This window comes from Nycticebus coucang, chromosome 1 (genome assembly GCF_027406575.1).
Source record: "Nycticebus coucang isolate mNycCou1 chromosome 1, mNycCou1.pri, whole genome shotgun sequence".
NCBI lineage: Eukaryota > Metazoa > Chordata > Mammalia > Primates > Lorisidae > Nycticebus > Nycticebus coucang.
In genome coordinates, this window is record NC_069780.1 from 26,727,113 (window position 1) to 26,753,986 (window position 26,874).

Here is a 26,874-nt window from a genome sequence, read left to right on the forward strand (position 1 = left end):
TTACCGTGGTTGTGTTGCTTTGTACATTGCCTTCACTCTAAAGTCTCGTCTTCTGAATTGCTCTTCATAGTGTATTATTACATTCAGAACTCCCCAAAAGTGAAGTCTAAATGATTCCATTAGTCTCTAACATACAGCATCCATAAGGGCATAATTCTTGATGAGAATCTATCTCATAGGCACCTATTTTTTGTGTAGTAACTTTTGGCTTGGGAACCATGCCCTGATAGTCTGCCAAAGACAGTGCATCAGATTGTCACGGCCTGTGGTTAAGGCTTCAGGCTGCACTATACAAAGGAGGATTTTGGACTTGGTAGTCCTGTCCAGTCCAAGGCCTTTTGGGTAAATACTATTAATTGACTTCACCTCTTAATTCCTACTAATAATTTATATCTGTAATTCCCAAAATGAGGTGAGTGGACCTACCAACTCCAAACCTTGAAAGGAGACTATGACATTATTATTTATCAGTCCCTTTTAGAAGGTTTCACATGGTCAGTTTCTAAGAAAGGAAACCATGTTTAGCCTGAGGGTACCAAGGTCATACACAGTAGATCTCAACCTGTACTTTGTTTTATTTTAGCCACTGCTGAAAAAGATCTAGAAAGTGCTAAACTTGTACAGATTTTACACAGACTGCTAGCAGATGAGAGAAGTGCTCCTGAAATCAAATATAATTCCATGGTCCTAATCTGCGCTGTCATGGGATCTGGTAAGTATTTCTCCTATCCATTTGCTGTCTGTCAACATATAGCTGACAATATTAAATATAGAATAATAGTTAATAATGGCTTTGGGTTTTAAAGCATTAGGAATTAGTTTACAGATGATATAGGATTACCTTTTCCCCCATCAGTTTAAACATGTATTTCTTGGTAGTATAACAGTCAAAATCTTCTCTGCTAGCCATCTTGAAATACACACTGCATTGTTTTTGCTATAGTCACCCTATTACAATGTAACCAATAGGATAACCTTTGCAGTAAAATTATTCTCAAAGATTCTTAAGTATCATATAACAAATATAGACAAAAATCAGTGTTACAAAATTAATAACAGTATGAAATCTTATTTTATACTAAGAAAAAGTTTTGATTTTGTATGCCTTATTATTAGCTAAGAAATTTGTTCAAGAATCATTGGCATATCTTGCTGTGTGTTCCATGAACACTTGAAAAGAATATGATTCTTCAGTTTGGGGATGGAGTATTCTATAAATGTTGATTAGATCCTGTTGGTTGGTTGGTTGGTTGGTTGGTGATTTTTCTATATTCTTGCTGATTTTCTAATTGTTCTATCAGTTGTTGAGAAGAGGGATGTTGAAGTCTTCGGCCAGATTATGGATTTGTCTATTTTTTCTTCTCAGTTCTGTGCACTTTTGCTGCTTATAATTTTCAGTTCTGTTACTAGGTATGTACACCTCAAGGATTCCTATGCCTTTTGGTGGATTGAATCTTTTATCATTATATGATGTCCCTGTCTCTGGTAAAGTTTTAACCTTAAGTTTGCTCTAAAGTTTCCTTTATCTGACATTAACATAGCTACTCCTGCTTTATTTTGGATAACATTCATATAATCATCTCCAATCCTTTTAGTTTTGCTCTGCTGTATCATTATATTAGAAGTCTCTTGTACATAGCATATAGCTGGGTTGTGTTTTTTTAATCCACTCACTTTATCAGTCATCATATTAAATATAAATGGTATAAATACACCAATTAAAAGGGACTGACAATTTATGGCCTAAGTCTGCAATTTCATTTTGTTTTCTGCATTTGTTCTATTTATTGTTAATTTTTCTAACTTCCTATGTATTACTTGAACTTTTAATCCCTTTACTCTCCTTCATTTAAATATTTTCCTCTGTATAAATTTGGAATCACATTAGGCAGCATTAAAATTTGTTTCAGTGTTAAAACATAATTCAGCAAACTCTAAAAAGAGAAGGAAATTCCATTGTATTTACTCCCTTTTTTAATTCCTCCCCTTCCCTTTTTTTTAACCTTTTCCTTTCTGTTTAGAGAAATCCCTTTGCCATTCTTTTGGGTCTGCTAACAACAAATACTTTTAGTTTTTCCTCATTTAAGAATGTCTTGATTTCCCATTCATTCCTGAAAAATATTTTCTCTAGGTGTAGGATTCTTGATCCACAATTCTTTTCTTTTTTATCTCTCAGGGGGTTTGTCTTTAATATTCATAATTTGACTGTGATGTATCTTGGCATAGATATCTTTGGGATTATCCTATTTGTTTTTCCCAGCTTCTTGAATATATAGGTTCATTTCTTTTGCTAAATTTGAAAGTTTTTAATCATTATTTATTCAGATATTTTTCAGCCTCTGCCTATCCTCTTTCCAGTCCTCTAATGACACAAATGTGATGTCTTTATAATTCCATACGTCTCTGATGGGTTTTTTCTTGTTGTTATTGTTTTAGTTTATTTTCTGTTACTTGTACTGAGTAACTTCTATTGCTCTGTCTTACAGTTCTTTGGTTTAACCTACCCTCCTTTCTGATGTTGAGCTAGTTATTGAGTTTTACTCCAATTATTGTATTTTTGAATTTAGCATTTTTCATTTACTACTTCTTTATAACTTCTTCATTACTGAGATTTTCTGGCTTTTTTTTTTTTTTCATTTTCAATCATGTTCATAATTATTTTTTGAAGCATTTTTTAAATTTTGGTAAAATGTATAAAACATAAAATTTACTGTTTTAATCACTTTTAAGTGTATAATTTAGTGGCAGTAAGTATATTTACATTGCTATGCATTCATCCCACCAATCTCCAGAACATTGTTTGTTTTCCCAAACTGAAGCTCTATACCCATTAAAAAATAACTCCCCTTCCCCTAGTCTCTGGCAACCATCATTCTACTTTTGTGTCTATGACTTTGATTATTTGACTTATACATGGTCAGACAGTAAACTGTTCGTCCTTTTGTGTCTACTTTATTTCACTTACAATAACATATTTAAGTCTCATCTATGTTGCAGCATGTCAGAATTTGATTCCTTTTTAAGGTTAAGTAATGTTCCTATGTGTATGTATGTTTGTGTCACATTTTGTTGTCTGTTCAGTTGATGGACATTAGATTATTTTCACTGTTTGGCTTTTCAGAGTATACTGCTATGAACATTGGTGTACAAATGTCCCTTTGAGTCCCTCCTTTCAATTCTTTGGGGTATAGCCCTAGAAGTGGAATTGCTTGATCTTTTGATAATTCTGTTCAATTTTTTGAGGAATTGCCATATTGTTTTCCACAGTTAATAGACTATTATACATTTCCACCAGCATTGTACATGGGTTCCAGTTTCTCAGCATCCTCACAAATAATTGTATGTGTCATAACAGTGATCCTAATGAATCTGAGGTCATGTGGTATTGTGGTTTTGATTTGCATTTCCCAATGATTAGAGATGTTGGGGATCTTTTACCTGCTGGTTGGTTGGTTGTATATCTCCTTTAGAGAAATGTCTCTTCAAGTCCCTTGCCTTTTTTTTAATCAAGCTTATTTATTTTGTTGTGGAGTTGTAGTTTTTGTACTAGTACCACACAATTTTGATTATTGTAGTTAAGTTTTAACATCAAGAAGTATGCACTTTGTTCTTTTTCAAGATTCTTTGGGAGATTTGGAGTCTCTTAAGATCTCATGTAAATTTTAGGATGGATTTTTCTATTTCTAAAAAATAATGTTCTAGTTTTATGTCAGTCAAATATCAAAATAAACATATCAGTTTAGGTAGTGCTGATTACATTAAACTTATTAGACCTTGCTTTCCCCATAAAGTGGTTCTCAGAGTCTTAAGAGGAGTTCTCTATTTTCCTATAATTGAGATAAAAAAGAGAAAAAGCCAAAAGGAAGAGGGTAAGAAATCTACAAGGGAGCCCAGAAATTTGTTGAAAGGATATAAAGTATAAACTTTTTATTTGCCACAGAATTATTTGAAACAAATCCTGAGGTATTTAGGGTTGTATTTATAATTGAACCTTAAGGTCATACAACGAGCAGTGTTTAATTATAACTCATTACCCTAATCAACCTTATACTGTGGAACTTGACCTCTGATTCATCTTTTAAAAAAAGTGGCAAGTGAAGTTTTTCTGATTCTATATAATGATTATCACCAAAAAAAGACATTCCTCAGCTATTGCCATCTTTTTCCAGAGTTGTAACTCAATTCTTATCAAAATAAACAACTTGGTCATATGTTTTGGATAGATTGTACAGTAAGATTAGAAACTAACAGAACCACATATATTAATCTTGTTTTTGTCTTTCAGAATCTCTACACAAGGAAGTGCAGGATTTGGCCTTTCTAGATGTTGTATCCAAACTTCGCCATCATGAGAACAAAAGTGTTGCCCACCAGGCCTCTCTCACAGAGCAGAGACTTACTGTGGAAAGCTGAGAACTGCCCCTCCCGGATATATAGCATCACCCCATCTCTGATTTCCCCCTTTGTCCTCCATCCAGCTGCCTCTTCCATACTCTCCCATATCACTTGTGCATGCACGTAATGTCCCAATACCAAATGAAGAACTGCTGTAGGTACCTAATAAGATTTCTAAATCCATAGTTAGTGTGAACATGACTTCATACAAACCAGTCTCCACCTATAACTGTTCTCTTGTATTCCTGTTGCTTGAGCTACATTAAGTACAATGTGCATGTTGTAGTCCTCTGATGATGTAAACTTGGTACTACATAATGACTTACTCCTCACACGCAGTAAACCACATAATGATGTACTGGTAAATTAGAAACAAAGAATGTAGAAGGATCTGTCTAGCTTATTAAAGAAGAAATGGAATAGTAAAAAAAAGCTCCATTTTTTTGGTGCTTGGGAAGCACAATGAACAGAAAAACTATATGGCTGCTTATTCATTAGTCTTACTAATGTTGAACCCATGGTACCTAGAGTGAAGTAAAATTCTAGTGCTCTCACTCTTTACCCTATGGTTTCTCCTTTTTCCTAACTATGTAGACTGCTGCAAGTGCCGCAATCTTGGCAAGACTGTCTGAGATTTCAGAGTCCATATTTGATTGACTGTCATCAGTAGCCTGATGTTGAAAACATTTGTAGATTTCAGAATTCCTGTTACACTAGAGAATTTTGGGTTTTGCTTTCAGATTCTGATGTATGTGCAGTTTCACTTCAGAACTTCTTCCATCAGTTAATTAGCCTTGTCTAACACTTGTCTTTAGAAAGTCGCTTGACACTTATTTTCAACTAAGAAAATTGATATAACTCATTGTAGATTTTTTTTTTTTTGCTGTATTTTCATCATCCAGCTAGAAAGCTAGAAATTTCATCTTTCATAGTCTTTATAAACTTACATTCGAACTAGCAGGACTTAGGAGGAAAGATGATAAAATAAGCTTGTTTAGACTAAAGAAAGGAAGCAGGTTATAAAAGCCATAGTAGCCAGTCCAGTTCATTCTGCAGATGGCCTCATACCAATCACTGTTAGAGTTCCCCACCGGGAACTGCAGTAACCATAAAGGCTATAGGTAAGCCAAGACTCAAGAGAAGACGACCTTGGGAAAATATAGTGAGTATACTCTTCACTGCCACTACCACCACCAAATGGGTTTTTAGAGCTTTGAAACACAATCTTTGTAAATTAAACAAAACAACATCCCTGTGACCCACCTGCCTTCTCCCCGTACCCAAGTTTTACAACTACAGGCCCAACAGGCAAGGTGGGCTCCAATATAGAAGGGTTGTAGGACAGTAAAAAGGGCTGCCATGAAGGGAACAGGAGCTCCTTCCTCTCCAACGTGAGATGCTACTCATCTCTGTGGGTGATCTGAGTGGACTTGTGATGCTAAAATAGCTATATAATTCAAGAAAGTTAAAACTCTAGTAGAGGTAAAGAATCTTTTGACTGATGTTCTCTTTGATGTACAAACAAGGGACTGTCATGAATGCTTATGCCACACTTACTGTAAGAATGATCTTGTTTATTATTGTTTCTCCTGGGCTGGATAGTGGACTATATTTTATTAGGTTTTGAAAGACATCTGTAATGTTACTTAACAGACTGTCCATATTAATAACTTAATAAATACCATATCATACTATAATGGCATCCTTTGATTTGTTTGTATGTTTTACCTTTATTTCCAGCTCCTAGAACAGAGCTTGCTCACTGTAGGTGTTCAGTAAGCATTTGCTGAATGAGTGGAATGAATTCCTACATCCGTGAAGTTTCCAGACTGCCTGAACTAATCTCCAGATGCATAGACAAAGAATTAGAGATTTGGATGGTTTGTCTGACTTCAGAAAAAAAACAAAAAAATAGTAGTATAAACTGTCCCTGTTGGAAAGCATTATACAGAAAACCTCAGAACAAAAGCATGTTAAAATCATAGATTTGAGAGAAATACCATGTGGGTCAGCTACTAGACATCAGTTTGCTGATAGGAACTCCCACTGAAGTGCAATTCAAACTACCAGTTGTTCTACAGGAAGACCAAAAAGGTTGTGCCTTTATGACAGGGACCCACTCAATTAAGTAGAGCACTGCTGTGCCATGGCAGTGGGTGGCACTGTACTATTCTGTCTCCTCCTACTGATCATACTACCCCTTTTCTCCTGCTACTTAGTTCGAGAGGCCACCATTAAATGAGTTTGCTACCCACTAAGAGTACACTGTAAGGGTGAGAATGGGAGGGACAGAACAGAGCTTAACTGTCATCGTGAGCCAGGACCAGAGCGTAGATGAAAAGCAAAAAAGCCAGGAATTCAAAGATACCTTATTGAAATGCACTAGAACATTCCTCCACCCCCAAAGCCTCATTAGTGAAATGGATCCTCACTACCCACCCAGACCGTGACTTCATCTGCTCAAAGCAAAACTGATCAAACATTGGCCCATAATCTAATGTTTTTTCTTGATAAAACATGTTTTGAGCATAATATAAAAATGGAGACATGGAACAAAATTTCAGTCTAAAATGTTTCTTGAGTAGAACTGAATGCAGCTTTCATAGGCAAACATTAGTGTGAAATGTTCTGAGATACCCTGCATGCGAAGAACTCGGGAAGAAATGCTCTTTGTTATCAAACTCTGCTGAACATAACCTGGTGAAGCTGTCTAGATGTTAAAAGACATTCACGTAGGTGAGCACTACCCTTTGCAGTCAGCTGTTACTAACATCAGTAAGCTTGAAAGCCACTTAATGCTAGAGAAACATAACACTTGAATTACACAAGTATCTATTAAGAAGCACTTAATGATATTTGGGGTGAATCTTAATAGCTACAACCAGGAAAACTGGGGCCTTTTTTCCTTTTTTTTTTTTTAACTGTGATCTCTAACTTTACATACGTACAAACATAAATACGTGCCTTGTACCTTCATTAGTCTGTGTTTTATAGATGTGTCTGAAGTGTGAAAACGGTACTTTAAATGCATGATGCAGTAGAAAGAGTATAACCTTTGGATACTAAATGATGTGAGTCACATCCTGATTCTCTTAGTGGCTATGTGACCACTGCCAAGTTACTTAAACGCTGGACCTATCCTCGCATCACTGTGATCAGGTTAACAATCTCTGCTTCCCATGATTTTTATGGCAATTACAATTTTTAGAGATCCAAGATAAAGTAGATAAAATTGTGGTATCTTCTAGCCCAAACAGATTCTCTTCCCCTTGCAGGATTCCCAACTAAAATCAACCCCCAGATGGGATGCACAGTGTGCCTGTTGGTGGGTAGAGGAGCACTCAGTTATACTCCACACCAGTGATTTTCAGCGTGCGCTGCAGCGCACTGGTGTGCCATGAGAGGATCTTAGGTGTGCTGGGAAAATTTTTCAAGATCATTGATTATTTTCAGTAGGATTTTGGAGCAAAAGTACCTTCTTTTTTTACTTTTTTTTAATCACCATAATTTAAATGTGCCAACAAAATTTAACTATAGTGCAAGAGCGCCGTGAGATAAAAAAGGTTGAAAGACACTGCTCTATCCAGAACACACGGTCTCTGGCTTTACTCCCTTTACGCTAACACGGCAGGTCTGCAGAGAAAGCTGTGCTCGTAGGTCCCCACTAGGTACTTTCTCTTCCTGTCCCAGACCCCTTTGTCTGTAAAATGGGACTATCAATGTAGCTCAGTCATTCTAACTTTTGTTAATAATGTTACCAAGTTAATAGAAAGCTGTAGTCTTGTGAGCTTTTCCTTAGTATAGAAACAAAACTTTTTAATGAAACTGATCTTTTTAGCTATGGTCAAAGAGATTCTAATCTAATAACACTTTGAAAATGGATGACACATCTGTCTGCTATATATAGCACTAGTTAGGAAATTAATATGGTGACAATTCATTTTATAAACTCAAACCAAATGAAGACAAAACTTAAGCCAAGTAGGTACTGGTGCCTGCAGCTCTGAACTTTGCCACCTCAGTCCCTGGCTTTCCTACTGACTGGTGCTGCCACACTCCTCCAAAGAAAAACAGAGATCCTCCCATTTCTAAGCAAATCGGAGGGTTGTGTGATGGTGTAAACTGTGCCCTCTTGTCACAAGTAGCTCATATGGTTTCTCCCGTCTCCAGCATTATCACTGCAGTTTTCAATGAGCATAAGCAGAGCAAGTAGGGGGTCTAAGGAAGTAAAGTCAGGGCCCAGGTGGAAAGTGACTTGAATTATATGCCCAGTACCTCCCAAAAAACAAATTTGGCTTTCACCTTCACCCCTCACCTAAGAGCATATTCATGGAACTTGTCCATGGCCCAGAGATACACAGCTTTGCTAATAGGCATGTGTGCAATCTTACTTTAGAGTTAAAACCATGTTCACTGGCATGTAGAACTTCATAGTGTTTAATTAGTGTCAGTCACTTAAAAAGGGCACATGCAGGTCAGACAATTTCATGAACTCATCCTAGAAAAAGTGCTACATACCTCATTGCTGAATATCACTATGGTCACCTTGGGAAGCTATACGCCAATGCCAGCCCCTAGTCTACCCCTCAAAGCAATTTTGTAACTCTCTTTCTGGAATGGCCATCAGAGCTGTCATCTTATTATCCTTGATGTCCTGAATGTTATCCAAATGCCTTTCTTTCAATATTTATTTTATCTTTGAGTAAAGAAAAAAGTCACTGGAGACCAGATGAGGGTAGTAGAGAGGGTGTTGCCATATAGTTACTTGTTTACTGCTAAAAAACTCCCTCACAGACAGTGCTGTGTGAGCTGGGGCGCTGTTGGGATGCACAAGCAATGAATGAGTTGCTGGCAAGAAGTTCAAGTTGTGTTTGTCTTAACTTTTTCAACAGTATTTTCAGCACTTCCTAATAGTCAACTTGGTTAACTCTCCAATTGGTACAAATTCATAAGGAGCAAACCCTCTGATATCAAAAAGGGTAGCAACATCGTTTTGACTCAATTTGGATTGACAGAACTTTCTTGGTTGTGGAGAATTGGCTGACTTCCACTGTGCACTTTGACATTTCCTTTCAGGGTCGAATTAGTACACGGTGTTTCAGCACCAGTGATAGCATGGCCCCAAAACATTTTCCCTCTCCAAAAGTTCCTGGCAAACTTTGACTCTTTAGCTTTTGCTCATTGGTGAGCTCCTTCAGGACCATTTTTGTACACACCTTTCTCATGCCAAGACTTTCAGTTAAGATTTTCCTAACTCTATCCATTGATATTTTCATGATCTGCTGTGCTCCTCACAGGCAGCCAACAATTTTGATGCACAATTCAACAAATTCTTGCAATGTTTTCTTCAGTTCTGCTTATTACTGGCCACTATTACCTCTCTTCATTAGTGATGCTTTCTCTCCCCTCAGAAGAATGTTCAATCCATTTATACACTGCTGTTTTATTCATGGCATAACCCCATAAATTTGGACTAATAAAACCCTGATTTCACCTCCACCCTTGCCAAGTTTAACAAGAAGTTTAATGTTTCTTCTTTAATGTTGTTCTAATTCAACTCCGACATTCTCACAATGGCATACAAAACCACGCAACAATAATGAATACCATTCAGTAAGTATTGCCACACACTGACACAAACAGCCGTGAGACACTTGACCTGCCAAGGTTATGAAACCTTACTGAGTTGCTATTACAATGCTGCCAATGTAACTGCTGCACAGTGGCAAGTTCTTGAACTTAATTGTCAGACCTCATAAACAATGTTTTGTTTCAGGATTTGGTTTAAACAATTAACTAGCTTTTTTTTTTTTTTAATCTTCATCAAGAAAATTTAAATCCCAATCCTGTCATACTTTGAAGTATCTTAGTATCAGATTTTTGATTTTTTTAATTATATAATTGTAAAGATATTTAGTTTATGTTCGGAAATTGTTAAGCCTTGATCCAGTCTTTGAATATGTGCACTTTTAATGTAATTATAGCTCTTTAAAAATATATACAATCTATTTAAAATATAATTAAGAGATGTAAAAAAAAAAAAGAGACATTACCTATTACAGTAGTTATTTATCATTTATTGATTCTCAAGCATCCCAAAAGAAAGAAACTCTGGCTATAGTTTCAGATTTCTGACAAAAATTAAGTTTTACGTACATGCTTACTTTGAATTTTATAACCATATGTAAGATACTTTACAATAGGCATTTGAGGCCAGATGCAGTGGCTTAGACCCGGTACTTTGGGAGTCTGAGGGTAGAGGATCACTTAAAGCCGGAATTTGAGACCAGCCTGGGCAACGTAGTGTGACCCCATCTCTAACAATAAAAAAAAAATTAAAAAATAAAACTAGCTGGGTGTGGCTTTTGCACACCTATAGTCCCAGCTATTCAAAAGGCTGGAGTTGGTAGATCACTTGAGCCCAGGAGTTAGAGACTATTGAGCTGTGATGACACTGCCACTGTACTCCAGCCCAGGCAACAGAGTAAGGCACTGTCACTAATAAATAATCAAAATTAATAAATAAAAATGAAACAGACCTCATTTCCAGCCACATTGTTTTTTCTTAAGGGCTGCCATATAATGAATAGAACCCATGAGGCTGAGCCTGCATGCTAGGAAGTTGGGTGTCTCTCCAAGCTCAGGTGTCTGCACACTCACATGAGAAACCCCTTCTTCTCTAGGATCTTTCAAAGTGTCCTTCCCATGTAAGCATCCTCCCACCGAGCCCGCTGGCCTCAACCTCTCTTCAAAGAGAATCTGCTCAGCTTCTTGGTGCTTAGTTCTCTGTGCCTACCTAGGCACTTTGGACAAACACCAGAATGACTTAGAGCTTAGGAAGGAGGGGACAGCGGAATAACATTCTAAGATCATATGAAGGCAAACAGATTACAACCAAAAACAAGAAGATGAGAACCTGCATGATCACGGTGGGAAACAGAGGAAATATTAACCATTCTGATAAGCTTTGACTGCAGACCCATCTCTGCAGGAGTCCAAAATAGTTCCCAACATCTTCTGAAGCCATCCTTCAGTAGACTACTCCCTCGCCTCACACTCCCTTTTTTTTTTTTTAATTTCCGAACTGCAACCCACTTTCCACTCGCCTCTCCTGCAATGACTTCCTTCTCTGTGTAGGTAAGAAAAATGGGACAGGAGTCATATTCTGCTCTTTTGCCTCCATGGCCCTGCATGCTAGGAAGCTGGGTGTCTCTCCAAGCTCAGGTGTCTGCACACTCACATGAGAAACCCCTTCTCCTCTAGGATCTTTCAAAGTGTCCTTCCCATGTAAGCATCCTCCTGTACCCTGGTGCCCAGTAGGAGTTAGAGGAAGTGACATCCAGAGTGACCACCAAGCTTCAGCATATCCCACAGCAATAACTACTAAATCCTCCGCTTCTTCCTCTGCTATCTCTAGCCCTCTCGTCCCTCTAGGAGATAATTGTGAAATACACAACTTCCCCTAGGCCAGGAGACGTGGGAGCAAGAAGGGCACTATCTAAAAGAAGCATCTGACAGAAATTCATTTCCTGATAATACACAACGAGAAACTGGCCAACGTTTGTATATGTTATAATCTGATCAGTCTACAGAGAGTAGGCTTTGTCTTGGTGCATCTGTGCCTGTGGTCTGACAAGAAGCTCTGTGTGTGTGGTTTATACAGCAGAAGCCCAGGAGTGTGAGGCTGCAGGGAGCTCTGATAACAGTGCCACTGTGTAAGGTAACAGTCGACCCAATTAAGTCACAAAGCCAGATACAGAGCAACTGCTAGAGTTCACTTGGGCCTTGGTGAAGGTGGGCTGAGACTCACTAGGCATCAGCCCTGAAGAGACAGACAACCTCTCTTTCAAAGGTTTTAGGTTGGGTAGGAGGGGAGAGTGTTACTTTGGAGTGACAGTGACTGTTGCCAGGTAATGTACCAGCTGGCATCCCCCCGAGACTGTTCTGTTCATTTATGGTTTAGCCCTCCTGGAGCCATTGTGTTTGGTGGTTCCTGGTTCCTCCTGGCTGGGTCCCAGAAGGGGGTGGTTTCAGCAGAGGTCACTGAACAGCCAAGATGGAGTGCCTTATGTTCAGGATGATGTGGCCTAAGCTCACTCTGTTTTCGGAGTTCCTCTGACCAACTTACCACACTGTGCTCTGGCCCAGGCAAGAGAGGAAGACCCTGGCTCGATGCCTGTAGCTCAGTGGCTAAGGGTGCCAGCCACATACACCAGAGCTGGCAGGTTCGAATCCAGCCCAGGGCTGCCAAACAGCAATGACAACTGCAACCAAAAAATAGCCGGGTGTTGTGGTGGGCGCCTGTAGTCCCAGCTACTGGGGAGGCTGAGGCAAGAGAATCACTTAAGCCCAAGAGTTGGAGGTTGCTGTGAGCTGTGACACCAAGGCACTGTACCAACAAAGTGAGACTCTGCCTCAAAAAAAAAAAAAAGGAGGAAGACCCTGTCTTCCTTTATTCATAAATTAATTAGTTTATGTGTGACTACATCCCTTCCCCCCCATTTAAACAGTAAGAATTTCTCACATCATTGAGAACTCATGAAGTTTCTATAAACCTCATTTCTAATGGTTGCGTATTCTTTAATCATATAGATGTATAATTCACTTAGCCTTTTTTCCACATCTAGACATTTCAGACATAGTTTGAGTTTTGAGAAACAAATTCCAAATGCGAGCATTTTCCAGTGCTAGAGTAGTTCCCCAACTAAAAACCATCTGTCAGTCTCTCTTTCTGCCCCTAGTCCTAAATCAAAAGCCCCCACGCCCTCTTCTGAGCAAACTGTATGACTTTCTGCAGGTGGCAGAGTTGCCCCAGCCTCTTTGCACGGCTCCTGACCTTTTGTCACCTCCTGGACATTCTACTCCAGCCAACCCACCCCCACTCTCCTGAGGGCACCCCTACCAGCACCTCCTCCTGGACACTGGGTGTCATATCACTCACCTCCACTCACCATTTACCACACCCCCTCACCAAATGTATCTGAGGGGTCTCCTCAAACAGTGGTCCCTGACTTTTTTGGCACCACTGACAGGTTTCACCAAAGACAATTTTTCCACGGACAGGGCAGGAGGTGGGGAGGATAGGGAAGAAGGTGTCACTCAGGTGGCGATGCCAACAAGGGACAGTGGCTGTACACATAGCTGAAGCGTTGCTTGCCTCACCGCCTCTCCCCTCCTGCTGAGTTCCTACCTGCTAAGCTCCTAACACGGAACCTTTTTTGGCACCAGGGATCGGTGTCAAGGAAGACAATTTTTCCACAGATGGGGGTGTGGGGAGGGATGGGACAGAAGGTGGGCTCAGGCAGTGAAGCTGTGTGGCGAGGTTCCTATAATAGGCCACTGACGGGTACTGGTCCACACCTAGGGTTTGGGGACCACAGCCCTAAAAGGAGGGGGAGCAGAGAACATGGACAAGCACTCCCCAGTGTACAGCTGAGTGGAATCTCCACGCTTCCCAGCCTTGTCACCAACTGCCACTGCACACTGGCACCTCTTCCCAAGCCTGTGAACTGCCCCGCTGATTGGTCCCACGCTGACAAATGCTCCCCAGGCAGCTCTCACACGGAGCGGGGAGAGGAGGGCGCTAGCCCCTTCTCTCACCAGAATCACCATTTAACACTCTCCTCAACCCCTCGGCCTGGCCAGACTGCTTCTTCCTCTGTGGACTGGCCACAGCAGGCTGGGGCTTTGACACATTTTGTTTGGTCCACATGGTACTTCTTGAAAAAGAAAAAAGAGCATAATAAATATATGTGAGTATCTAAACTTTAAATTATTTTGCATAAAAATCTAGTTATCTGACTTTCTTTTAAAATGAGGAATTCTAGCAACCAGGGCCTCTATATTCTAGGACAGGGCTAGTCTCTTCAGCCCATTAAAGTCACCACCTGGCCCACATCCTGAATCCACCTCATCTCCATGGCCCCTGGAGGCCTATGCCACGTCTGTGACCCGTGGAGATTTCACCTGCAGGCTGCGCGCTTCTGGCACAGGAGTGAGGGAAATGAGTTTTAGGGGTAGAGAAGCGGTACTGTGAGGAAGGCCATGGGCCAAAGGAGGTACAAATATTTGACCCCAGGGCATTTCTATGTGCAAACTTGCACTGTTTTTAGCACCTCAGAAAAAAAGGCTGGACACTCTGAGGCCAGTGACAGCTGCCGTCTGACTAATAAGTGGCAGGAACAGAGACAGCTGCCAGCCACGCCCAGGTCTGTGCCCACCCATCCTTCTGAGAAGACAGAGCTGGTGCTGACCATCCTGTCCCTTCATTTTGCTGGCAGCCTGTAGTGACCACAGGATTTTAGAAAATCCCTTCTTAGCTGTGTCAGGAATGCAACCCTGCTCCTGAGGCCGAAGGCATCCTGACCACCCTCTTTATCCCATGCATCAAGAGCTCTTATGCAATACCAGTCCCAACTAACCCAAGCTTATTGTACCCCGCTCTTTGAAGTCTCCACCAGAGAATTCCTAACACCAATCACACCTGCCAACCTCCCTGGACAACCTGATCAACCACAGCTGTCTCTTTATAGCCAACAGAAATGAATCCCCTCATTTAAAAAGGCTAATACAATTAGACGTTTCATTCCACTCCCAGCCAAAACCCTAGCAAAGAGAAATATACTGCTTCTAAATTTTCCAATCCTGCCACGTACCAAAGGAGAGCATGTCACCCATACGCCCCAGACAGAGTGAGCTCCCTACCAGCTCAGGAAAGACCATAATTCTCCACACTTCAAGCCACCAAAGATTGCATGGGCCAGGAGCTGAAATATGGCCATAGCACAGGAATAATTGCAAACTGTATTTCCTCAAGGGCTGGCAACTGACCAAAAAATGCCAGAACTCCCACATGTATCCCTGCTATATATGAAAAGGAATACAGCATCAGCAAGAGAGTTGAGAATGCCTTTGTGGTAAACATCACACATTACCTGCCCAATATCCAGCTTCCCCTTCCTCCTTATTAGCAGAACCCCAATTTTGTTTAGCAGGATAATGTGCCAAGCTTAGAACACTCCCATGTCCCAGCTCTCCAAGCTTGTGTCCCACAGAAATCTGAGAGGACATCCTGTCCTTTCACCTTTTCCTTGTCTTCCTTTTCTCTGCCTCAAATATTGATATATGCCCCAGCAGTACGGCAGCAATCTTGCAATCATTAGATACAAACATGAGGGTAAAGACAAACACCTACAGTGGGGCAGGAAGGTCCAAAGAACCTGGATCCATAAAGCAGCAATGAACTGGACCAGCAGCCCTGTCCTGAGAACACACACCTGCCTGCTAAAATCCCCAGTATAGGGTTCTCCGTAATTTGAAAGCTTAATTCACCAGGCTAGGCATTAAAACATGGAAATCTCCTTAGCACAACTTGTTTTGCTTATAGGCGTTGGGCACAGAACTCATGCAAACAAATCCAAAGGATTAAAACAACTGGGGCTACTAGTTCTTTTTTTTTTTTTATTGTTGGGGATTCATTGAGGGTACAATAAGCCAGGTTACACTGATTGCATTTGTTAGGTAAAGTCCCTCTTGCAATCGTGTCTTGCCCCCGGTGTGGCACACACCAAGGCCCCACCCCCCTCTCTCCTTCCCTCTCTCTGCTCTTCCTTTCCCCACTCATACCTCCTTCTTTCTCTCTCTGCTCTCCCCTTCCCCCATCCCCACCCCACTGTGACCTTAATTGTCATTAATTGTCCTCATATCAAAATTGAGTACATAGGATTCATGCTTCTCCATTCTTGTGATGCTTTACTAAGAATAATGTCTTCCACTTCCATCCAGGTTAATACGAAGCATGTAAAGTCTCCATTTTTTTTTAATGGCTGAATAGTATTCCATGGTATACATATACCACAGCTTGTTAATCCATTCCTAGATTGGTGGGCATTTAGGCTGTTTCCACATTTTGGCGATTGTAAATTGAGCTGCAATAAACAGTCTAGTACAAGTGTCCTTATGATAAAAGGATTTTTTTCCTTCTGGGTAGATGCCCAGTAATAAGATTGCAGGATCAAATGGAAGGTCTAACTTGAGTGCTTTGAGATTTCTCCATAGGGGCTACCAGTTTTAACCCTGAAAGTTCAGAAGAACCACAAATGGCCTGACTTTCTGACTAAAAGCCCTCCTCACTACACATTTATTGAATACTTAGTCCATACATCAGGCACTGTATTGGGAGATTAGAAACATACAAAGCTGACTATTAAGTAACCAAGTAAAGACTTTAACCAAGGTGTAAACAGAGTTCTACCTTGTCATAAGGGATCTGTAGAGGATGACTCTGGGCTCTCTGGGCTTCTAGAAGCAAAGGGTACACATGAAAGATGGGTGGGGGCGGCGCCTGTGGCTCAGTGAGTAGGGCGCTGGCCCCATATGCCGAGGGTGGTGGGTTCAAACCCAGCCCCGGCCAAACTGCAACAAAAAAATAGCCGGGCGTTGTGGCAGGCGCCTGTAGTCCCAGCTGCTCGGGAGGCTGAGGCAAGAGAATCGCGTAAGCCCAAGAGTTAGAGGTTGCTGTGAGCTGTGTGACGCCACGGCACTCTACCCGAGGGCAGTACAGTGAGACTCTGTCTCTACAAAAAAAAAAAAAAAAGAAAGAAAGATGGGTGGAAGCCCTAACCAGGAAAAAGAGAGTAAAATCTCTAATTTCATCAATCAGAAATGACAAAGACAAAATAACAATAGACTCCTCAGAAATTCAAAAAATCCTTAATGAGTATTACAAGAAACTTTATTCTCAGAAATATGAAAATCTGAAGGAAATTGACCAATAATTGGAAGCACGTCACCTTCCAAGACTTAGCCAGAATCAAGTGGAAATGTTGAACAGGCCTATATCAAGTTCTGAAATAGCATCAACCACACAAAATCTCCCTAAAAAGAAAAGCCCAGGACCAGATGGGTTCACGTCAGAATTCTACCAAACCTTTAAAGAGGAACTAGTACCTATATAACTCAACCTGTCCCAAAATATAGAAAAAGAAGGAAGACTACCCAACACATTCTATGAAGCAAACATCACCCTGATCCCCAAACCAGGAAAAGACCCAACAAGAAAAGAAAATTATAGACCAATATCACTAATGAATATAGATGCAAAAATATTCAACAAGATCCTAACAGAATTCAGCAACACATCAAACAAATTATACATCATGACCAAATCGGTTTTATCCCAGGGTCCCAAGGCTGGTTCAATATACGTAAATCTATAAATGTAATTCAGCACATAAACAAATTAACAAACAAAGACCATATGATTCTCTCAATTGATGCTTAAAAAGCTTTTGATAATATCCAGCATCCCTTCATGATCAGAACACTTAAGAAAATTGGTATAAAAGGGACATTTCTTAAACTGATAGAGGCCAGCTACAGCAAACTCACAGCCAATATCATATTGAATGGAGTTACATTGAAATCATTTCCACTCAGATCAGGAACCAGGCAAGGTTGCCCATTGTCTCCACTGCTCTTTAACATTGTAATGGAAGTTTTAGCCATCGCAATTAGAGAAGAAAAGGCAATCAAGGATATCCATATAGGGTCAGAAGAGATCAAACTTTTGCTCTTCGCAGATGATATGGTTGTATATCTGCAGAACAGCAGGGATTCTACTACAAAACTCTTAGAAGTGATCAAGGAATACAGCAGCATCTCAGGTTACAAAATCAACATTCATAAATCAGTAGCCTTTATATATACCAACAATAGTCAAGCTGAAAAAACAGTTAAGGATTCTACTCCATTCACAGTAGTGCCAAAGAAGATGAACTATTTGGGAGTTTATCTAACAAAGGACGTGAAAGATCTCTATAAAGAGAACAATGAAACTCTAAGAAAAGAAATAGCTGAAAATGTTAACAAATGGAAAAACATACTATGCTTGTGGCTGGGAAGAATCAACATTCTTAAAATGTCCATACTACCCAAAACAATATACAATTTTAATGCAATCCCTATTAGAGCTCCACTGTCATACTTTAAAGATCTTGAAAAAATAATACTTTGTTTTACATGGAATCAGAAAAAACCTCAAATAGCAAAGACATTACTCAGAAATAAAAAAAAAGCAGGAGGAATCACCCTACCAGACCTCAGACTATACTACAAATTGATAGTGATCAAAACAGCATGGTACTGGCACAAAAACAGAGAAGTAGATGTATGGAACAGAATAGAGAACCAAGAGATGAACCCAGCTACTTACCGTTATTTGATCTTTGACAAGCCAATGAAAAACGTCCAATGGGGAAAAGATTCCCTATTTAACAAATGGTGCTGGGTGGCACCTGTAGAAGACTGAAACTGGACCCACACCTTTCACCATTAACTAAGATAGACTCTCACTGGTTTTTAAAGATTTAAACTTAAGGCATGAAACTATAAAAATACTAGAAGAGAGTGCAGGGAAAACTCTTGAAGAAATCAGTCTGGGTGAATATTTTATGAGGACGACCCCCGGGGCAACTGAAGCAGCTTCAAAAATACACTACAGAGACCTAATCTAACTAAAAAGCTTCTGCATAGCCAAGAACACAGTAAGCAAAGCAAGCAAACAGCCCTCAGAATGGGAGAAGATATCTATAGGTTATGTCTCTGACAAAGGTTTAATAACCAGAATCCACAGAGAACTCAAACATATAAACAAGAAAAGAACAAGTGATCCCATCACAGTTTGGGCAAGGGACTTGAAACTTCTCTGAAGAAGACAGGCGCACAGCCTACAGACATATGAAAACATGCTCATCATCCTTAATCATCAGAGAAATGCAAACCAAAATTACTTTGAGGTATCATCTAAGTCCAGTAAGATTAGCCCATATCATAAAATCCCAAGACCAGAGATGTTGGCGTGGATGTGGAGAAAAGGGAACACTTCTACACTGCTGGTGGGAATGCAAAGTAATACATTCCTTTTGGAAAGATGTTTGGAGAACACTTAGAGATCTAAAAATAGACCTGCCATTCAATCCTATAATTCCTCTACTAGGTATATACCCAGAAGACCAAAAATCACATTATAACAAAGGTATTTGTACCAGAATGTTTATTGCAGCCCAATTCGTAATTGCTAAATCATGGAAAAAGCCCAAGTGCCCATCAATCCACAAATGGATTAATAAATTGTGGTATATGTACACCATGGAATATTATGTAGCCTTAAAGAAAGATGGAGACTTTACCTCTTTCATGTTTACATGGATGGAGCTAGAACATATTCTTCTTAGTAAAGTATCTCAAGAATGGAAGAAAAAGTATCCAATGTACTCAGCCCTACTATGAAACTAATTTATGGCTTTCACATGAAAGCTATAACCCAGTTACAACCTAAGAATAGGGGGAAGGGGGGTAGGGAGGATAGGGAGGTGGAAGGATGGGCGGAGGGAGGGTGATTGGTGGGATTACACCTGCGGTGCATCTTACAAGGGTATATGTGAAACTTAGTAAATGTAGAATATAAATGTCTTAACACAATACCTAAGAAAATGCCAGGAAGACTATGTTAACCAGTGTGATGAAAATGTGTCAAACGGTCTATAAAACCAATGTATGGTGCCCCATGATCGCATTAATATACACAGCTATGATTTAATTAAAAAAAGAAAGATGGGTGGAAGCCAAAGACAAGACTGGAAAAATAGAGCAGACCAAATTGGGGGAATGGGGAGGACCTTAGGCATTTCAACTTTTTATTATACAATAGAAAAACCAAAGTTTCTGTCAAAAGATTGGTATATTACCTTTATGTTTTATTATTGCCATGGGGGAAGAGGGGATAGCACAAGGAGATTAACAAGCAATTGTGATGAGTTCCTAATATAGGGACAATCTTCTATGGGTGTCTTATGTTTCTATACCTCTGTGAAAAGACAGCTTTGGTCTCAAACTATTTTTTCAAGGATGCTTACACAGCATCGCCTGGTAAGATAGAGACAGTATGTCCCCCTCTGGGACAAAGAACAGATTTGTTTTTACTATACAGGATAATAAAAGATAATGTCTCCCTCAGGGGCAAAGGTTAACCAGAATTTCTTGCTGATCCCTTTTAAGACTAGGGATTGCCTAAGCTCAGGGTGTGCTCAGTTGGGGCACAAACCGACTATGTGCAGCACCCACCTGTGCCATTTTTCCCTGCAGGACATAGGAAGCAGAAGGAACTACTGAAAACACGAAACTCTCTCTACCTGCACTGTGTGAGTAGTGAAGTCCTCTCAGTCTGACCCAGGAGTCTCATGCCTCCTCGCAGCACCCATGAAACTTCAGCAACCTAACTTGAGGGCTTGCAAGTAGGATAAAATCTCAGACTTTTCAGGCGGTGCCTGTGGCTCAAAGGAGTAGGGTGCCAGCCCTATATGCCAGAGGTGGTGGGTTCAAACCCAGCCTGGGCCAAAAACTGAAAAAAATAAAACCTCAGACTTTTCATGGTTCTTGATACTTAAACTATGTCTTGCTAGGAAAGATCTGTCACAAATGGAAACTAGCATTGAAGACAGTTCTAAAGCGTCTGAATTGAGTGACTGGACGGAAGACAGTTAACTGAAAGGAGGAACAAGGGAGGGAAGGCAGGTCCTTCCCCGAGGGAAAGGACAGTGAGTGGCTGGGACGCACTGGGTTGGAAGTGCCCAGAGGATCTTGAGATGTCCAGCAAGCAATTCCTTGTTCTGGCTGAGCCATGACTACAGGGGCTGCACCACGAGCTCCCTTAGCTCTCCTTAAAATCACACATCTTTGGGCTATACCAGGGTCCCTGAGAAACACCAACAACAGACCCCTTTAAAAAAATAAAAAAGGTATGCTTACCTAAAACTTGGGGAAGCCTGGGCATCTGGATTTTTTAAAGCTCCAAAAGTGATTCTGATCTGCAGTCAGTGGAAAACACTGGCCTGTTAGAGCCAAGGGCAATCATACTGCCCCTAAAGTCTTTAGAGGAGCCTGACCTGGCCAACAAGAGTTATCTTATTTGGTCAAGCAAGTGGCCTTTTCCTACCTCAGTACCCCAGAATTATTATTTAATCTCTATCCTTTTTGAGGCCATTGAGTTCTGACTCAGAGAACAATTGCTGAGTGAACCACTGCACTTAAAGTGATCAGATGGACATTATCTCCCAGAATGGGTCAGAGATTTTTCTTCCCATCCCCATCCCCAACCTGCCTGGATTTCTGCTTGACACATCATCTGAATACACCATCTTGCTGCTCTCACACCAGTCTTAATGAGCCTCAGACAGAACCATCCCTGCCATCCCATCTGTCACCATCCTGATGAAAAGCCATGATCTCTCAGACACAGAGCCTTTTGCTGATAGTCTGGGGCCTTCAGTTCTCAAAGAAAGCAGAGGGAGTGACTGTGTCCCCATCAGCTGACAGCCTTCCCCTTTAGTTTTCCTCATGTCCATATGTACCTCAAAGCTTTTCTTTATATTGGCCCATGACCTCCTCCTGTCTTGAAAACGTTGGTGTCCCTTTCCCCTGCTGGCCACTGGAAGAGTAGCCCTCTAGTCCAGCATTTACCACCATAGAACCTGATGAGATCCATGACAATCTCATTTCAATCTGGCAATGTCACAAGTCTATCCTCACCTTAAATTTGATCCTGCCTCCCAGTCGCACAGAAAAGGCACCAGCTGTGTTACTAAGGGGGAGTTACTGGCAGGTTAGATGGTGGGCAGAGAGGCAAGTGGGAAGGGTCTCTTCCTCTTTTTATGTAGGTACTAATCGCAGAAAGGCTCTACTAAACCTAATTATGTAGTACCTCCCAAAGGCCTGCCTTCAAATACCATCACATTAGGGATTAAGGCATCAACATATGAATTTTGGGGGGACACAAACATTCAGTCCATAGCACTAGCAAGCATCTGGGTGCTAGACACATGGAGGTTAATAACACAGGCTAATTCCATGGAGCCTCCCTTCTCCCAGAAAAGAAAGCATTCAAGTTCATTTAAGTGTGATGAGTTCTTTAGAAGAGAAGGTTGCAGGAGCACATCTTCCTGGGCTGCAGAGGGGCTGAGTTCTGAGCAGACCTGCCTGAGAAAGCCGTTTCAGGTGAGGTGTGAGGCATACTTAGGATTTAGAGAAGAACATTTCAACTCTTTTCATCCTTTAGTGATTCTATGATGTAGGTAATACTCTCTTCCCCTTATAAATTAATACATCTGTCCAGATGTGTTGATTCGTGCCTGAAATCCTAACACTTTGGGAAACCAAGGTAGGAAGATCATTTAAAGCCAGGAGCAACAGCAAGATCTCATCTCTACAAATAAAAAAATTAAAAATTAACCGGGCATGGTGGTATATGCCTGTAGTTCCAGCTACTTGGGAGGCTGAGGTGGGAGGATCCCAAGAGCCTGGAAGTGTGAGTTTGCAGTGAGCTAGGATCACACCTCTGCATTCCAGCCTGTGTGACAAAGCGAGACATCATCTCAAATTTAAAAAAATGCTACACCTTACATGGTATAAGGAGGGTAATTGACAATGAGAAAGACAAAGAACTTGTCTTAAGGCCATGAAGTAAGCGGTGGCCAAGCCATATTAACCATAGGTTAAATAAATTTATCCCAAATGCCTAGGACCAGAAGTGTTTCAGATGTTTCCAAATTTTGGAATACAACTGACGCTTGAATAACATGGGTTTGAACTGGACGGGTCCACTTATACACGGATTTTCGTCCATGTGTGCCGCCCCTGAGACAGCACAATCAACCCCTCCACTTCCTCTGCCACCCACTCAACATGAAGAGAATGAATGAGGATGAAAAACTTTATGGGGATCTATTTCCACATCAAAGTATATTTTCACTCCCTTATAGTTTTAATCACATTCTCTCCTCTCTAGCTTACTTTAGTGTAAGAATACAATATATAATATACATACAAAGTATGTGTTCATCAGATATTTGTTATGGGTAAGCCTCTCTGTCAACAACAGGCTATTAGTAGTTAAGTTTGGGGAAAATCAAAAGGTATTCATGAATTTTGGCTATGTGGGGGCTAGCACCCCGAGCTTCCATGTTGTTCAAGGGTCAACTGTATGTGTATTATACTTACTGTTTGGCTAGGCAGCCATAATCTGAAAATCCCAAATCAGAAATATTCCAAAGAGCTTTTCCTTTAAGGACCATGTCCATGCTCAGAACGTTTTGGATTTTGGAGCATTTCAAGTTTTGAATTCTCAGATGAGAGTTACTCAAACTGTATGCCCCAGTGGGTTTCCTTTTTTTCTGAACACCACCTAAAGTGTGTTTTCATTTTGTCTAGGTTACATGATGTCCTTCAGGCTTCGTGAGTGAACATTCCCCTTGAGTCTTCGTAGAGAGGCATATGTTCAAATCAGCAGTGTGTTGACTTCAGGCATTTGTTCAAATCAGCAGTGTGTTGACTCTAATTCTTTTCAGGATAGAGTCCATGATGGAATCAACACCTCATATGACAGGCTTCCCTTTTCACTGTAATGGAATAAGTAAGCCTGTCTCTTCTTATTTAATACCTCCATGAACTCCCTCTCCTGCCCTCTAGAACTTGGTGGAATGTTTGCTATACTAAAGACTTGTGTTGACAGCACAGGCAACTCTTCAAGGAAGCTGAATAATGAAAACATCAGTAGAAATTAAATTAGGGCTTGAAGCCAGAGTCCTGAGATGATCTTTCCTAAAAAGGCATGACACACCCTGGACAGTCATTTTCTGACTCATTGCCTCACACACCAACCAAGTAATTGAGAGTGGGTGGAGGGAAGGGAGGCCGCCTGCCCTGCTCTAAACATCTCAGTGGTGATTAGCCCCCCAGCACAGCAGATTTGAGTTTCTGGTGTAAACGGCATTCTAACATTCTATTAGGTTAACAGAAATGCTAATCTGGAGTACATAAAATAAGTTTTTCCCTCTTTTGAATTAGTTATAAATCTTGACTTAAAAATAACAATTTTTGATTTAAAATTTAAGTATCAATGATAAGGTATTAATTTTGCAAAGCTTTAAATAAGGCTTAATTCAAGTTGCCCCCCCCCAAAAAAATGTTTTAAATCCTTTGATCCAGTTATTCCGCTATTAAGAGTCTATCTTAAGGTAATAACAAGAGGTATGTGTAAAGTATGAAAACCATGTAAGGACGGGCATGATGATTCACGCCTGTAATCCTAGCACATGGGAGGCCGAGGTGGGAGGACTGCTTGTGCTCAGGAATTTGAGACCAGCCTGAGTAAGAGCAAGACCCTATCTCTAATAAAAATAGAAAAACTAGCCAGGTGTGGTGGCACATGCCTATAGTCCCAGCTACTTGGGAGTCTGAGGCAGGAGCATTGTTTGAGCCCAGGAGTTTGAGGTTGCTGTGAGCTAGGCTAAGGCCATGGCACTCCAGCCTGGGTGACAGAGTGAGATTGTCTCAAAAACAAACTCTATAAGAAAGGTCACTGCAGCTGTATTTAACTGGAAAGAGCTTGAATTCCTAATACCCTGTTTCCTCAAAAATAAGACATCCTCCGAAAATAAGACCTACTTACAGGAAAGATAAGACGTCCCCTGAAAATAAGACCTAGCGCATCTTTGGGAGCACACCTTAAAATAAGACACTGTCTTATTTTCTGGGAAACAGGGTAGTGATGAATAGGTTAGTTAAATTATGGTTTATCTATATGAATTCTGAAACTTTTTGGTCTCAGCACCCACCTATGCTTTAAAAACTGGTTGGGGTCCCCCAAGGAGCTTTGTTGTGGGTTATTTTTATGTGGGTTATTAGTATAAATATTTACCTTGGTAGAAATTAGAAGGGAGAAACACAGAAACACGCATGCACACACTCCATGAACTGTCAGAGGGACAATATCACCACATCGCGTAGCCCCTGAAAAGCTCCACAGTACACCCAGAATGAATAACAAGAGAGAGAAAATCATGGTTTAGTGTTAAGAAATAGTTTTGAGCTGGTGGACCCGTGGTGTCGTAGGAACCACAAAAAGTCCATGGACTAAATTTTGAGAATTCTTCATCTGTACATAGAACATGCTATAACTAAAACACTTCAAGTGTATAGAACAACAGTTCTCAACCTGTGGGTTGCGACCCACAGGAACCGCATTAAAGGGTATTAAAGGGTAAACTGTATTGAAGAGCTGTGGCATTAGGAAGGTTGAGAACCACTGGTATAGACTATTCACTGACATTGAAAATATCCTCACTTAGCCACAAAATGTATGAACAGTAATATACAAATTAAAACCATAAAAGTAATGGGAAAACACACTCATATATATCTTGTGTCATACAAGTGTCTCCCTCTAGATGGCGAACATTCTAGTTAGCTATTTCTTTTGGCTTTCTGCATTGAGGTTTTTCTTTAGTAATCAGAATTAAACACTTTCAATAAACAGACACACAGTGCCTATTTATATACTGTCACCTGTATTTTTCTTCTCAGACCTGAAAATTTCACTGTAGTAGCTTTAGGAAAGAGATCGCTGAAAAATATTAATAATAAGGTAAGCCTAATACAGTTTAGGCTACTTGCAGACTATCTTTGCTTCTCAATGTGTGGTCTGCAGGCCACAGCATCAGTGTCACTTGGGAGTTTGCTAGAACCACGGACCCCCCAGTCCCACTTAAGACCTACTAAGTCAGGTCCTGCATGAAGACCTAGGTGACGTGTGTGCATACTAAGGTTTGAGAAACCTTGGGAGCACGTTAGAATGACCTGGGAGCTTAAAATGGGGCACAGGAGAAGCCTGTATTTTTCCTAATGCTTTCAGGTGATTCTAATGTGAATCTGGGACTGGAGAAACTGCTGCTGTAATGCAAGGGCCTGGCTTCAAAATGAAAAAGAACAAAACTGTCACCTCCAACCTCTACCTACTTCAATCCAATGTCCCTCCCACTGCAACATGTGACCTCCCTGCTAGCTCCCAGATCCAAAGAAATGTCACAGAGACAATGAAGTCAGATGGAGGAAACAGTTGGTGTTTTAGCATTCAGGCTGGTATAGCAAAATACCTTAAACTAGTTTATAAAACTAATTTATAAAAGAGAAATGTGTTGCTTACAGTTCTGGAGGCTGGGAACTCTAAGATTAGCGTGCTGGCAAGTTGGGTTTTGTTGAGAGCCCTTTTCGTAGACAGCTGACTTCTCACGGTGTTCTTGTGGAAAGGGCGAACGTGTGCCCTTACTCCTTGTTATAAGGGCTCTAATTACCTCTTAAAGGCCCCACGTCTTAAAACTACCATTAGGTTTCAATCCCAACAGCAAAGGTTTTGTACCTACAAATTTTACCCCCAAATTCTACTTTTTGTGTCCTCGTCATTCCAGATGAGGTGGTACCCCTCACCTCAATCACCAGCCGGTCCGTCATTCAGCAAGTTTTGAGTACCTGTCACATGCCAGGGACTGGGCCAGGACTCTAAGGCTCTCAACATCTGACCTTCTTACTCCTCACCGGCACTTCTGCCCACCCTTGCGGTCTGCAATTTCGAATCCTCCCCAGGTTCAC

At 40.7% G+C, this 26,874-nt stretch overlaps 1 protein-coding gene and 1 long non-coding RNA gene across 6 annotated transcripts in view; one reads left to right on the forward strand and one right to left on the reverse strand.

Moving 5' to 3' along the window:
- The window catches only part of RAP1GDS1 (Rap1 GTPase-GDP dissociation stimulator 1), a 149,203-nt gene extending 144,247 nt beyond the window's left edge, over window positions 1-4,956 (forward strand). For all 5 annotated transcript variants that reach the window (XM_053553540.1, XM_053553686.1, XM_053553380.1 and 2 more), the window contains 2 exons: window positions 584-712; window positions 4,286-4,956. In XM_053553540.1, the coding sequence (XP_053409515.1) occupies window positions 584-712; window positions 4,286-4,413 (257 nt within the window). In that variant the 3' untranslated portion in view covers window positions 4,414-4,956. The remainder of the gene's footprint in view (window positions 1-583; window positions 713-4,285) is intronic.
- LOC128560194 (uncharacterized) overlaps window positions 1-26,517 on the reverse strand; it is a 112,577-nt gene extending 86,060 nt beyond the window's left edge. The window contains exon 1 of the long non-coding RNA XR_008372909.1: window positions 26,432-26,517. This is a non-coding gene — a long non-coding RNA (uncharacterized LOC128560194). The remainder of the gene's footprint in view (window positions 1-26,431) is intronic.
- Window positions 26,518-26,874: the final 357 nt, after the last annotated feature.